The sequence below is a fragment of the Acipenser ruthenus genome, chromosome 1 (assembly GCF_902713425.1).
Source record: "Acipenser ruthenus chromosome 1, fAciRut3.2 maternal haplotype, whole genome shotgun sequence".
Taxonomy (NCBI): domain Eukaryota; kingdom Metazoa; phylum Chordata; class Actinopteri; order Acipenseriformes; family Acipenseridae; genus Acipenser; species Acipenser ruthenus.
In genome coordinates this window covers 78844007-78859608 of record NC_081189.1, presented here as the reverse complement: position 1 = coordinate 78859608, position 15602 = coordinate 78844007, and the positions used below count along the sequence as shown (strand labels likewise).

Here is a 15602-nt window from a genome sequence, read left to right as displayed (position 1 = left end):
TTGATCATGCCCTCTGAATGCCAGTTCTTGCTTGCCAAGGTAAACAGCAGAATCAATTAAGCATTTAAGAACCTCACGATGTTTTCTTACTTGCTCATTGTGATGCATTGTATCCCTACGCTTCTGCTCATCCAATTGAACATCAGTCCAGTTTGTCCAAAAGTTTTGAGTGTTACAGTGGCTCGCAAGTGACTTTGGGAATGCTCATGTTTTTGTGCTGACTTCGATAGCCATCCTAGATTGCTGTAGCCAGTGCTGCTCCATATCCCATTTTCTGTACTTAACAAAATACAGTTCCAGCAGTATTTGTTTTTTAATTGACATCTACCGGTAAGCCACTGAGACCTTTAATAATTTGAATTTTGGAAGTGGCAAGTATATCCCTTCCCTTCCTGTGTCAGTTCTGGTATTTGTGGTGTATACCTCCTTTTTTTTAACAATCTATTCTTTTACCACTTACCTGCTCACTAATGATTGGACAGCTGCAAAACCAGGGCATATCTTTGACTTTCCCATTGGTTAAACTCCCAAGACCTTCAACTGAAACAGAGAAGATCTTCAATGGTTTATGTCCCGCCTCTACTCACTCATGATTGGATACCTGCATAACAAGGGGCAGATCTTTGACTCTCCAGTTTTGTTAATCTTACTCAAGACCTTCAGCCGAAGCAAGGAATACCTTCAACTGTTTATGTCCCACCTCCGCTCACTTATGATTGGACTGTTGTGGAGAAAATGGTTGATTTTATTTTATATACATTTTTTTAATTCTGCGCGAATAAATCTGCGATCAACTTTTCAGTTGATTAATCGGTCTGATTAATCTGTTAATCGGAACAGCCTTTATATATATATATATATATATATATATATATATATATATATATATATATATATATATATATATAATATATATATATATATAATATATAATTTTTATTTTTTTTATTTATTTTTTTATTCAGGAACGCCATGTAAAGCATCTGCAAAACTGAAACATTAATGGACTTTTGAACAGAAATATGTTTATATACAGACATATTACATAAAGTGCAACCTCAAAAAATGGTAAAAAATGAAATAAACAAATATTTTAAAATCAATTGTTTATACACAGGCATACTATAATTAAAATGACATGAATAAATAAACATTTGAACAGAATGAGCTTCATTTACAATCGTTTACAAAGTGCTGGTACAAATCACACAGACCTGCGCTTTTTAGACATATGCAGTGTACTTACCGCAGTCTTTGTGCGTTTGGCACAGCTATCAACAGTAACCCAGGCTTCTGGCACCAAATGTACAGCCCTATGATTTATTATTTTCTGATTTCATTTTTTTTCCATTTAAAAAAAAAATAATTCTGTCTTGTTTGATACATTGACAACAATTAAGTAGCCTTTTACATGCATAGAAAATCTTCAGAATTGGATTGTAATGGGAAAAAATGATTTGACAAAATATACAATCATTTCAACAAAACATCCTGCAGATATACAGTATATGGTAAAAATAACACTTTTCAAATCATTTTTTGAAGTAGCACTTGGTATTATGTCCAAGCTGACATAGTTGAACAGTAACACAAGAAGTAAGAGCCTCTTACAGTGTCAATTTAATTTAATTCATATATGAAAAAAAAAATGTACTGAACAGAAAATAATTAATCCTGGGCAGTGTTATCTTGTAACAATTGTAAGTCGCCCTGGATAAGGGCATCTGCTAAGAAATAATAATAATAATAATAATAATAATAATAATAATAATAATAATAAAAATAATACCTGCTGATTATCCACAGCTGGCAATCACACACACTTTTCATGTGCAGGGCTCTTGCCGTGCTACATGGGGTAACAATGAATTTCTTAGAAAAACGACTGACTTATATAGTAACCAGAGTGCAGGCAGACAGATGGGTGCCGTGAGCTGTCAAGGCTGATTGATGGGCTATCAGGAGGCTCAATGAAACAATACAAATGTCAGAAGACCGCCCACTTGAGGAGTGCAGACTGATATACTCAAACTTCAATACATGGCGGAAAGTCCCGACTGATAAATGCAAATAATACCGCAACATTTCATTGTTATAATATGTTTTATATGAAGCAGTCACTTAAGAACATAAGAACATAAGAAAGTTTACAAATGAGAGGAGGCCATTCAGCCTTGCTCGTTTGGTTGTTAGTAGCTTATTGATCCCAGAATCTCATCAAGCAGCTTCTTAAAGGATCCCAGGGTGTCAGCGTCAACAACATTACTGGGGAGTTGGTTCCAGACCCTCACAATTCTCTGTGTAAAAAAGTGCCTCCTATTTTCTGTTCTGAATGCCCCTTTATCTAATCTCCATTTGTGACCCCTGGTCCTTGTTTCTTTTTTTAGGTCAAAAAAGTCCCCTGGGTCGACATTGTCAATACCTTTTAGGATTTTGAATGTTTGAATCAGATTGCCGCGTAGTCTTCTTTGTTCAAGACTGAATAGATTCAATTCTTTTAGCCTGTCTGCACACGACATGCCTTTTAAACCCGGGATAATTCTGGTTGCTCTTCTTTGCACTCTTTCTAGAGCAGCAAAATCCTTTTTGTAACGAGGTGACCAGAACTGAACACAATATTCTAGGTGAAGTCTTACTAATGCATTGTAATCTTTGACCACTCCTGGTCGAAATAGGTATGACTGTATTTTATCTCCCTAATTCTTGCAGTTTTTTTTTTTTTTTTTTAATGGCTAAATAAATTTAAAGTTAATTGAACACTGTTATATACACCACTGTTTTTTGTCTGGTTGTTTAACGTTTTGCAGATCTTTACTCTTATACATAACTGAAATTAGGGCTTTCTCAACAATGCAACTCCAGCCTGCTGCTAGCGCAACATACCGAAATTATCCTTGATTGAAAAGAAAATGAATGAAGAGTGTGAGGTTAATATCTAGGAAAATGGAAAGCTTACTCATTAAAATGCATGAATTTGATTAAATGCTATTCAAAAAGTCCTTGACATTAGTATTTAAATAAATATGAAACAGAAGTAAATGCTTCTTTAGTGTATAACCAAGCCTTTTACTATTTATACTGGTGCAGAGTATAACAAAAAATACTTTACTTTTCTGTGCATGTTATCCAAAGATTAGTATACAGTGCATCACAAAAGATCTAATTCAACAAGTATTGGGACACCCTGGGATTTATCTTATGATTTTTTAGAACAATCACAATTCTGTAAGTTGATTTAACAACTTGGCAGCTCAACATTTTGTTTTCTTGAAACAAATGTGAAGACCTGCAGTGGCCTGCTGTCACTGTACCCACCATAAGCAGTTTATCATGATAGAATAAAGGCATTAGTCAAACTAAAATTGCCTGAATTGTATGCCCATATTAGCTAAACACCACTTTAGTTTACTCCTGTGTATCATATATCAATTTTGGAGCTGTTTTTTCTTCACAGAAATGTATGACTAGGGCCCTGCGAAATTCACGGGAGAATTAAAACTACCGGATGTCCATGTAGCCACTCCAGCTAAACTGATCTAAAGAATAAATAAGGAATCAACACATTAAATTCTGGATAATTAGAAAATAGTCCCTAATTAGGTCGACCAGTGTGTCCTTAGCTCATATGTCAAATTGGGAGAAAAGCGGGGTAAAATTAATTTGGCGACTACTACATTTAAAAAAAATACAAAATTAAAAAAGAAATGGAGGGATATTAGCTATATGCAAAAGGAAATGGTAGTGAAATTTCTTCGACCGAATTTGCAGAATAAGTATTTCCCAATTTAACAAGGAAGGCTAAAAGATAAGTAACAGGGCTCTTTATGAACAACTTTGTTTTTGTTTTTTTTACATTCTATTCAAAGAACAAAACAAAACAAATAAAAAACACATCTCATATATGTAACATAATCTATCAAATGCCCAGATTACAATAAATTGTTATATTAACTACTGTTCAGGGATCAGTGCCAGGAACAGGAAATCCATTAAAAAAAGATCTCCCATTCTGTTGACGAATTACATGTTTTTGTCCAGTGAGGTCCAGCTATCAACAAATCATTTGCATAAAGTGTACTGGTAAATTTAAAACCTATAAATGTATTTTTATTTGTACTAAAAAACAAGTTGTGAAAAATGCAGGACTCTATGACACATTAAATTATAAGGCTGCTGGATCATGAGTTTTTGATACCAAAAATGTGCCTTGGATTTCAAATAAATAAATAAATGGAATAATTAATTAATTTCATCAAGGAAACCTCTGGTGTATTTTTGTGTCCTTAACATGAACTATTAACTAAAATATACTTATTCAAGACAGCTTTTTTTATTTTAAAAAAATGTGATACATTTTTGCACAATATTCTCCTCAAAGTAGCACAGCTTTCAGCACTTATTAATTATATTAGGGAGCTAAATTGGGCAGTGTGTTTGATTTATTGCTTAACTAACTTGTTTTGTCACCCAGGGGGTAGCCAGACAGAACTGAGAGGAAAGAAGTGCAGAGAGAAAATAAATGTGGGAGAGGAGGAGAAGATCAGGATTCTCAAGAACAATTCCGGAGACTTCAGCCCAACCCGGCTCCTCCTTTCCTCTTGCTGCTCGATGAGTGTTGGAGGGGAGCAGCAGTCTCACGCTTTGGCAGGTTGTAAAGAGATAGATACTCAAGAAGTTTGCAATGAGGCAAACTCTCATATCCCCACCATTTCTGATGAGGGATGTCTAGCTACAACAGTCCAAAATGAAGCAAAGTCTCAGATCCCAGCAGGCAGTAATGTTGTAGATTCTAACAGTACCACAGTGTGTAATGAAGAAAATGATGAAATCCCAGCAATCTGTAGAGTAGAGAGTTCTTTCAATGGTGAGGCAAACTCTTTAATGCCAACGTTAAGCGCTGAAATGCACAGTAATGAGCTGAAGCCTCATAGCCCCATGGATTGCAATGAAGTTAGTACAGCCAGCAGGGCTGAAATTGCTCTGTCCCCAGAACATAATAGTATGTTAAATTTGATAATTACAGCTCAAACTGATAAAGTACAGTTCCTCACTTTAGTTAGTGAGGGTGTCAACGCCATGACTTCATCAGGTAGTGGTAGGGGGCAGTTTCAAACTCTGCAACTATGTGATGATGTACACTCTGTAATTCCAGCACTCAGTAATGAACTGAATCCGTTAATGCCAGAACTATGTGTTGAGGTAAAATCTATAGCTTCACCGGTTAGTGAAGAGGTGCAGTTTTTAACTCCAGCAAGAGATGATGAGACACAACCTCCCGATGCCACGGCAGTCTGCAGAGAGGAAGACTCTCGGCCCCAAGTGAGTGGGGTACATTCTCTACCAAGTCTCAAGGTGCAGTCTGCAGCTCAAGTAATTATCAATGAGATGCCATCTCTAACTCCAGTACATTGTGATGGGGTAAAACCGCACAGTCCCACACTTTGTGATCAAATAAACCCACCAGACCTGACGCACTGCATGGAAGATGACTCTTGGTCCCCCTCCCTCAATAACGAGGTGAATTATTCAGCTCCAGTACTTACTGAAGAGGTCCAATATCTAATGCCAGCCAGCTGTGCTGAAGTGCTGTCTGTGACTGCAGGACTGAGTAGTGATGCACAGTCTTTAACTCCAGTACTTAATAATATGGTGCCATCAGTAATTCATGCAGCAGTTAGTAATGAAGTACACACTCATTCTCAAGCTTTAAGTGATAAAGTAAAGTCTCTATCTCCAGCAGCTACTTCTGAAGTGAGCACCTTAGGTTTTGCACCAAGAGATGAGGCCAATTCTTCAATGCCAGCACTAGGTGAGGAGGTCCAGTATTTAACTACTACACTCAGTAATGAGATGAACACTGTAACTCCAGCACTTTGTAAAGGCTTGAACTCTTTAACCCCGGCACCTAGTAGTGCAATGTACACTGAAACTCAAGGAGTTACTTATGGACTTGAATCTCCAAGGCCAGCAGTTTGTGAAGAGGTCAAGCTCCTCAGCCATGATGAGGTAAGGTCCCAGGTTCCAATGATCTGGGATGACTTAAATTCTCAGACCCCAGCAGTTCTAATTGAGAGCATGATCCCTGAAATCCCAGCTGTCCTGGGTGAGGCAAAGCCTAAAGACACAACAGGTTGCTATGGTGTGAATTCTGGAGCCCCACTGTTTTGGAATGATATGACATCTCAAGCTTCTGCAGCTTGCTGTGTCTCAAAATCCCAAGCCCCAGAAGATTGCAATCAAAAGAAGCATCACATTTTAGGGGAGCTTGAATCCCAGAAGGCAGACACCTCTACTGCAGAGGCGTTGACTCTCTGCAGTGAGGTGACTCTGCAAAGAATAAAGACTGATGCTGCAGAGGATCTAACCCTTTGCAATGAGTTGACTACCCAAAGAACAGAGACACAGGACGCTGAGGCCCTGACCCTTTATGATGACATAACTCCACAGAGGACAGCAACCCAAGATAAGGGCTTTCATAACCTACAAGAGAACTCCGACACAGAAATCGAACACCCCAGAGAGGAAGAGACCAGCAGTGTTTCAACAGAAGAGGATGACGTGAGCGACCTTGAGAGTGGAGAGAATGGATTGGAGCCTGGAGAGATACCCAGTGTAAGTATTAACACATTGTTTTGGAATATTGACAATATAACCACATTGATAGTATAAGAACATACATAACTTTGGTAAAGGTCACGTGAATCTATTTTAATCATCCTGTTGATATAAATACTTTCATCCTAAAACCATTCTCTGTCATTGACGTATTTCCAGCATACAGTACTACCTAATTTTCATCATTTCATGATTTACTAATTCACTATTATGCCACGTTGACCGTACATTGTAAATTATATTTTCCCGTATACAGTGGCTCTCAAAAGTATTCACCCCCCTTGGACTTTTCCACATTTTATTGTGTTACAACATGGAATCAAAATGGATTTAATTAGGAGTTTTTGCCACTGATCAGCACAAAAAAAGTCCATAATGTCAAAGTGAAAAATAAAATCTACAAATTGTTCTAAATTAATTACAAATACAAAACAGAAAATAATTGATTGCATAAGTATTCATCCCCCTGAGTCAATATTTGGTAGAGGCACCTTTTTACAGCAATTACAGCCATGAGTCTATTTGGATAAGTCTCTACCAGCTTTGCACATCTGGACACTGCAATCTTTGCCCATTCTTCTTTGCAAAATTGCTCAAGCTCCGTCAAATTGGATGGGGACCTTTGATGAACAGCAATTTTCAACTCTTTCCACATATTCTCAGTTGGATTGAGGTCCGGGCTTTGACTGGGCCACTCCAGGACATTGACCTATTTGTTTTTAAGCCACTCCAGTGTGGCTTTGGCTGTATGTTTGGGGTCATTGTCCTGCTGGAAGATGAATTTTCTCCCAAGTCCCAGGTCTCTTGCAGACTTCAGCAGGTTTTCCTCCAGGATTTCTCTGTACTTTGCTGCATCCATTTTGCCCTCTATCTTCACGAGCTTTCCAGGCCCTGACGCAGAGAAGCATCGCCATAGCATGATGCTGCAACCACCATGCTTCACGGTAGGGATGGTGTTCTCAGGATGATGTGCGATGTTAGGCTTGTGCCAAACATAGCGCTTAGCGTTGAGGCCAAAAAGCTCGATTTTGGTCTCATCAGACCATAGAATCTTCTTCCACTTGGTCTCAGAGTCTCCCACATGCCTTCTGGCAAACTCTAGCCGAGATTTGGTGTAAGTTTTTTTCAACAATGGCTTTCTTTTTGCCACTCTCCCATAAAGGACAGTTTTGTGAAGCACCCAGGCTATTGTTGCCGTATGCACAGTGTCTCCCAGCTCAGCCGTGGAAGACTGTAACTCCTTTAGAGTTGCCATAGGCCTCTTGGTGGCCTCCCTGACTAGTGCCCTTTTCGCCCGGATACTCAGTTTTTGAGGACAGCCTGTTCTAGACAGAATCACAGTTGTGCCATATTCTCTCCATTTCTTAATAATGGACTTTACTGTGCTCCGGGAGATATTCAGTGCCTTGGAAATGTACTCGTATCCTACCCCTGATTGGTGCTTTTGAAGAACCTTATTCCGGATTTGCTTTGAGTGTTCCTTGATGTAGTTTTTGTTAGGAAATGTACTAACCAATTGTGGGACCTCCCAGAGACAGGTGTATTTAACCTAAAATCATGTGAAACACCTTAATTGCACACAGGTGGACTCCATTCAACTAATTATGTGACTTCTAAAGACAATTGGTTGCACCAGAGCTTATTTAGGTGTGTCTTAGAAAAGGGGGTGAATACTTATGCAATCAATTATTTTCTGTTTTATATTTGTAATTAATTTAGAACAATTTGTAGATTTTATTTTTCACTTTGACATTATGGACTTTTTTTTGTGTTGATCAGTGGCAAAAACTCCTAATTAAATCCATTTTGATTCCTTGTTGTAACACAATAAAATGTGGAAGGGGAGTGAATACTTTTGAGAGCCACTGTAAGGGCCCTTGATTTAATTTACCGTTTTTAATATTTTATGGTTTTTATTTTATGTGTGTCCATTTTATTTAAACATAAATTTAGTTTATAATCTAGTTCACACTTTTCGTGTAGTTTCCTAATCAGGTTGTGATTGAAGTGGGAGGAAATAAGAAGGCTAAGAGTTGGCATCTTCCACTATGCACACCTGAGACGAGTGCCCCAGTGACTGCAGTGAAACAACAGGTGGTGAGAGATGAAGGTAAATCTCATAGAAATCATTAAACTGTTGAATAAAAGTACTGTTTCATTCACACATGGTTTATTCAGCCCTGGGAAGCTGATTTCCAGAGTACCCTATCAAGCAGAAGGTTGCAATTATCACACTTTGCACATATGTAGGTAGCTTCTGCCAAGTTCTCTCTTATTGCCCTTTATTCTCTGCAATTCCCTGTAAGTAGATACACACTATTGCCTAAATTGACTCCACATGCCCGAGTTGATCATTGTATTCTGCTGTAGCAGTGCCAGTGCATAGTTCAGAGGTGTATTCAGCTCAACAATGTAGTGTCAGATTGTCACTCTTCCTCCTCATCTCTCAGACCCACCCAGCGCAAAAATACAAACTGGCACACAAATAATGTATTGTATACTTTGAGTAAAAGGAATGAGGATAAAGTAGTTATGCTGCTCAGATAGGTGTGCATCTGATTGATGCCAGATTCCTCCAAGCTGGGTTTCACGTCCATTCCATCTGGCCTGGTTGGGGTGATCTAGTTTCATTTTAATGCATGACAGGTTTTGCACTCATTTCTAAATCTAGTATACTCACTGGTGCATTTTGTTTATTGTCCTCACTTATACGTCAGAGAATATCAATGTGTGGCAACTATTGGCAGTTAGCAGAGTAACTTCAAGGCCTGTTGGGACTAGTTGACCATTGCTTGGCACCAATAAGGATAAAGGGCTTTAGCTTCATCTGTCTTTTCACGTTATTTCAATCCCTTTTCTTGACATAATGAATCCAGCAGGTTTGCTAGCTCAGCATTTTCGTTTCCACAAGAAGGATGGCTTTTATTTCCTTTTATTCTTTTAGTTTTAAAACTATTTTTTAAATGACCCTTCATTGACACCTGCTAACTTAGCTAGCATACTGTTTGTGTACAGGTTTGAAAATTATTAAAATCTCCAATAATTGTAATCTACATAAATACCCTACAGCTATTGCCAAAAGTTTTGAATCACCTGGAATTATAGGATTGAGACATAATAAAAAAAAATATATGAACATAATTTAGATCTTTTATTTAACATCATGTAATAAAAGAAACTACAAAATTATATAGCAAAAGTCTACCAGAAGCCATAAAAGTAGCACAGTATTTCACGCTAAGGTTTTTGTTAAGTATAGGTAAAACTACAAAGCAGTATGTAACTCTGTATGTTATCGTAACATTACTCAGAGGGTTTAATTCGACTTTATGTAGCAAAATTAGTTGATACAAAACATTTGTCCATAGCTGTAGCTACAGTGTATGGCACAGTACATTTAAAAAAAAAAAAAAAAAAAAAAATCTAAATTCTAAATGTGTATGACATCATAGCATGTTCAGTACAATGCTTTTTGGTGTCTCTGGCATATAAAATGCTTCATAAATAAATAGTTGTTGTTTCTGTCTTTCTGTTGCATCCCATATTGTCCATGTCGCTAAATATGACACAAGTCTACAATGTTGTCACTTCAGGATTTTCAATCTTTGCTTAAACTAGGAAGCTGAAATTGTGCCTTGTTTTATATACTGCTGTCTTGCTTATTAAAGCAATAAAAAGTAAGGTCTGCAATATGTTCAGAGGAATAACACAGGAGCTGCTTCACTTGTGCACAAATTATGTTGAATGGTCTGCTTGGGAACTCCTATTGGTGGAGATATCCAAGTGGGATTAAATTATAGCACATTATTTATTGACATTTTAATTTTTTACCAGATTTCTCCTCTGCTGGTTTTTGGCTTATCAGTTGATTCCCTAAGGAGACAAAGTGAAATTTACTAACTTTTGATCATGAGCGGTGAAAGCAAAAATCAATGTTGCCTATAAAAGGTTAGGGAGAAAGCTTTCATAATTGAATGTATATGTGGCGGAGTGTCCCGCCCCTATTTATTATTATTTGTATTTTTGTTTGCGGTGCGGATAAAAGCGCCGCGTCTTTTATTATATTTAAAAACCCCGTGAGGATGCATGGCTGATCAGCTACTGATTATTTAACTAGCTGACAGTCATGCATCCTTACCAAACGCGTGCAGACTCTGGCCGAGGGATAATAAGATAATTAACAACTAGTTAATCCCTCGGCCAGAATATATAAACCTGCAGCTCTCTGCACTCGGGGTGGAGTGTACAGAGGAGAGTACGGGGAGCGGAGAGAGCGAGCGAAAAAATAACGACAGTTAAAGACGACTGCTAAACAGTATTTGTTTATTCGTTTGGCCCTTGTGCCTTTTTGTTTTGTGTTTTGTTGTTTTGTTTAAATCTTTTGTTTTGTTTATTAATAAATACGCTGAGTAATCATTGCATTCAGCTTCACCCGCCCATCCACTGTTTTGGTTTGAGTTACTTCCTGGTCCGTGACGTCATCAACCTCACCACTGCGAGCCAACCTGCCACAGTATACCAATAGCTAGTCTGTGAAAAGTGCCACTTAAAACACTGTAATGGCCATTTATTTTTGTGTAAAAAGGCCTGCAAAGTGATAAATGCGCCAAATAAATCATAAAACTCATACAGTACATGAAAAGATACGTTATTAGAAAAATAATATAAAATGTATACCGTATGTCCTGGTTTCAGTTTAATATTCAGGGCAGTGTTCAGCTTTTACCACCTTTACATTTTATAAGACTCAAGAAAATACAGCTGTCTAACAGTGACACCTGTAACCAGATGTGAGACTGCTGATAGGTGCCTGTCCTTGGTTCAGCAGCTTGTTCTAGCTGTTTGAATGGTTGCAGGCTTTCTAAAGTTTTAGGGGTAGATGTACTAAAGTGTTGCAGCTGTCGCAAACCAGTTGCAAACCAGTTGGTGACTTTTTAGGGAATGCTTTGCGGCAGCAGTTTTGCTTTGCGGTTCAGCCTTAGATGAATATGTAATTATGGCCGTTCCTGCATAAATTCGCAAATTGCGAAATTTACAATTGCATCCATTTGTTAAGAACTTTTGAAAGCACATTTTAAACAGTCGCAATTGTTGCTGGCATTCCCAGTCCGCATTTTCTTGTGCTTTGCCAGTTGTGTTCGATGCATTTTTGAGGTGAACACCCAAATACAGTTGTCCCGCGTTATACTGCCCCCCTTTATAACGCCGCCCTCACATACCGCCAGCTATTCTCTCTGGACAAATGTCACCAATATAAAAACAGTGCTATTTTTACCCGTTATATCGCCAACCCGCTGTCCGCCACCCACCAAATTCCCCAGCCAAACAAACGTAAATATAAGCATTGTAGTTTCCCTCATTTGTAGCACCAGCGAAATAATCATGGCCAATTAAAAAAACAAAATTATGCAGTTAATTTTTGACTTGCTTTCCTAATTCGTTGTTAACTGAACATTCATAGCAAAGTCATGAACACTCCCGCTCCTAAGGCAAAACAGAAAGTACAACATGGCGAGTCGACCCTACATTTAACACCAAAGCAAAATAAACAAATCTGCATGTATGCATCTGAAAATAAGAAAGCAAGTCAGCAAGACATTGAAAATGTTTTCTCGCCTAAATGAGGCATATACTATTAATCGAAGGACAATTGGAGACATTCTAATGGATAAAACAAATGGCTTACCTTGATGGAACAGGTTGATGTGTTTAACCTGAAAAAGGCTTGACACAGTCTAAAATAAGTGACTTTGATAAACCACAGTAAATGTTAAAAAAAGTACAGTAAGAGGTTTGTTTACATGAAAGTTTTGCACAAATGAAGCCTGACTTAAACTAAAGCATCAGTTTTGTAAACAGCAGAATAGTTTTTTTTTTTTACTTTTCGTTTAAAAAGTGTTTCTGTGTACATATTCAACTTTTTTTAACTGCTTAAAAAAGAATGCTGTTTGCCACAAACAGTAAAGTTCAAATGACCAGTACAGTAAAAAAAAAAGAAAAAAATCGTGTGCTTTTTTGTTTTTATGGAATTGTTATTTTTATTTTAAGTATAAACTGTTCCTCAAAAAGTAACCATGTATGTTTCATACAGATGGGAAAAGATGGTAAAACCTCATTAGTAGACCTACTGATGTGTTAAGATCTAGTACTGTAGTTTTTAAAAAAAGATTAATGTTTTATTAAAATGGACTGGAGATACTGTAATTGTATAACTCAAAAAATAAAGCGTTTGTATTTTTTTCGTTGACCTTCACTATAACGCCACCCTCGCTTATTGCCTGTTTTTTCCCATGGCCCTTACCTGGTGGTATAAAGAGGGTACTTATTTTCCCTAAAAGCAGGGTGCACTTACAAGCATTGAAAACAAATTTCTATGACATTTCTAGTTTCCCCAACGTGTTGGGAGCAATAGACTGCACACATGTGCCGCTAACCCCTCCAGCTCATTCTGAGCGTCTGTATAGGAATAGGAAACACACCTATTCTATTAATGTGCAGGTGGTTTGTAATTGTGCACAATTTAGCACTGCACCCCTGACTAACTTAAATAAAAACTGACAGTATACATTTGGCTTACAGGCTACTCATGATAATACAAATTAGCGGTATAATGCAAAATTTGTTGCTGGTCCCTTGAAATTCGTATTAACGAGAATTGACTGTACTCCTGTAAGTATCATAACTCATCAGTGTTAATTGTCTAGGCTACTAAGTAGGCCAAGTTAAAAATAACAATAATCATAATGCTAAAATCATTTAGTTTCAATTTAAAATGATCGTTTATTTGAATTGTACAACAATGTGTATAATGCAGTAGTGCGATTTATTTTGTGTTACCGGTAGCTTACGGGCTAAAGTAAAGCTAGGTACTTATTTGATTTTACTACTGTACTGTAAACTGTACAGATGTATATTTTTACATAATGTAATGTGTAGCCTACTGTAGGTTCTATAGACATTGTCATTACAAATATATTGCAAATGTCGTGGACTTTCTTATGTTCTTATGATATTGTATACTAACAGGAATCTTCATTGAATGAACTTTAATCTAATTTGTCTAGCTTTGCTTAGAGATAACGATCAACCTAACACCTTGAATGCACCAGGCACTCAGGAAACAAAAGGCTAATCAAACCCGTCTCCGTGATTTAATTAACCCGTCTAGTGAGAGAGAGGTGGTTTAGCATAGGAGTCTGAAAGAGAGAAAAATAGCTTAAAGATTTAGAGATTTAAGACAAATATCACATCATATCGATTTAATACCACTATGAGTACAAGATGCAAGCGTTTTTATTCTTAAATTGCCTAACAAGTATAGAATAACCCAGGTAATAAATCCCTAAGAGAATTAAACTGTTTGCAATGTCTAACCAAAGTCGCAAACAGACATGTTTGGTGTCCAAAGAAATGTAATTTCTAATGGTAAAAAAAACAGGAATTCAGAAAATCTGAATTATTTAGCAAAAGTTATGCACGTTTTAAGTTTCCCCTTTCCAGATTATGATAATGAACTAATCAGACAGAGGAAGGGGGAGCAGTCAATCAAGATTTCAAGCCCATTTGCTACAAAATAGCCAATCGGAGCATGAAGCGGGAAATTCAAATAATCTCTTTGTTTGAAAAGTGTAAAAGCCCCTGCTCTGCCCCCAGCTCTACGCCCCTACGCTAGCCCCCTGATCTACCCCCCTGCTTTAGCCCCTGCTCTATCCCCCTAAGATAGCCTCTGCGCTATCCCCTGACCGCTGATCCCTGCTCGCTCAGATTCTAAGAAACTACAAGACTGCACCTGGAGCCCTCAGCTCTCAGTATTTATCCATCAAGGTTGGGGGCCCTGACACTTGGAGAAACGCAAGGTAACAGAACGATGAAACGATGGTATTGTGTGACCCCTTGTTGTTGTGTCAGTATATACTAAGATTTCTTTGGTAAATTGTTGTTTTAAACCTTAGTTCTCATTGTAATGCTTTTAATGTGACATTAATTGTGTAACTGTTTTGTGTGATTTTCAAACTTATTTTGTTGCATGCTTAATAAATACCATCTTTCTAAGAAGAGATTCCCAGTATTGAGTCATTCCCTCATGTTGAACAAACACGATTTATGAACTTTGAACAGTCTGGAATGTGGTCTATTTTTGGCTTATTGTAGCATGTAAATCCGCCATCGTTTTCAGAGAGCGATATTAAAAACGGGTTTGTACATTATGATAGGACACTGTTTATTGTAGAGGTCCCACTGAGATCTTGACAATCGAAGGTATCTGTTTATCCCCTACAGTTTTTGGAGGTCCTTTTAATGTATTGCTTTTAAGAATATATTAACTGCCTACACTACCCAAAACACATTAGTGTTATTTCAGCGCAGTGATTTATACATTTAAAATACAGTGAGCATTATAAATGTACAGTACTGTGCAAAAGTTTTAGGCAGGTGTGAAAAAATGCTGTAAAGTAAGAATGCTTTCAAAAATAGACATGTTAATAGATTATATTTATCAATTAACTAAATGCAAAGTGAGTGAACAGAAGAAAAATCTAAATCAAATCCATAATTGGTGTGACCACCCTTTGCCTTCAAAACAGCATCAATCCTTCTAGGTACACTTGCACAAAGTCAGGGATTTTGTAGGCATATAGTCAGGTGTATGATTAAACAATTATACCAAACAGGTGCTAATGATCATCAATTCAATATGTAGGTTGAAACATAATCATTAATTGAAACAGAAACAGCTGTGTAGGAGGAATAAAACTGGGTGAGGAACAGCCAAACTCAGCTAACAAGGTGAGGTTGCTGAAGACAGTTTACTGTCAAAAGTCATACACCATGGCAAGACTGAGCACAGCAACAAGACACAAGGTAGTTATACTGCATCAGCAAGGTCTCTCCCAGGCAGAAATTTCAAGGCAGACAGGGGTTTCCAGATGTGCTGTCCAAGCTCTTTTGAAGAAGCACAAAGAAACGGGCAACGTTGAGGACCGTAG

The 15602-nt window shown here is 37.5% G+C and overlaps 1 protein-coding gene across 4 annotated transcripts in view; it reads left to right on the top strand.

Annotated features, from left to right (window-relative positions):
• The window catches only part of kdm4c (lysine (K)-specific demethylase 4C), a 221347-nt gene that overhangs the window by 118616 nt on the left and 87129 nt on the right, over positions 1 to 15602 (top strand). For all 4 annotated transcript variants that reach the window (XM_059030251.1, XM_059030246.1, XM_059030260.1 and 1 more), the window contains 2 exons: positions 4472 to 6612; positions 8599 to 8725. In XM_059030251.1, the coding sequence (XP_058886234.1) occupies positions 4472 to 6612; positions 8599 to 8725 (2268 nt within the window). The remainder of the gene's footprint in view (positions 1 to 4471; positions 6613 to 8598; positions 8726 to 15602) is intronic.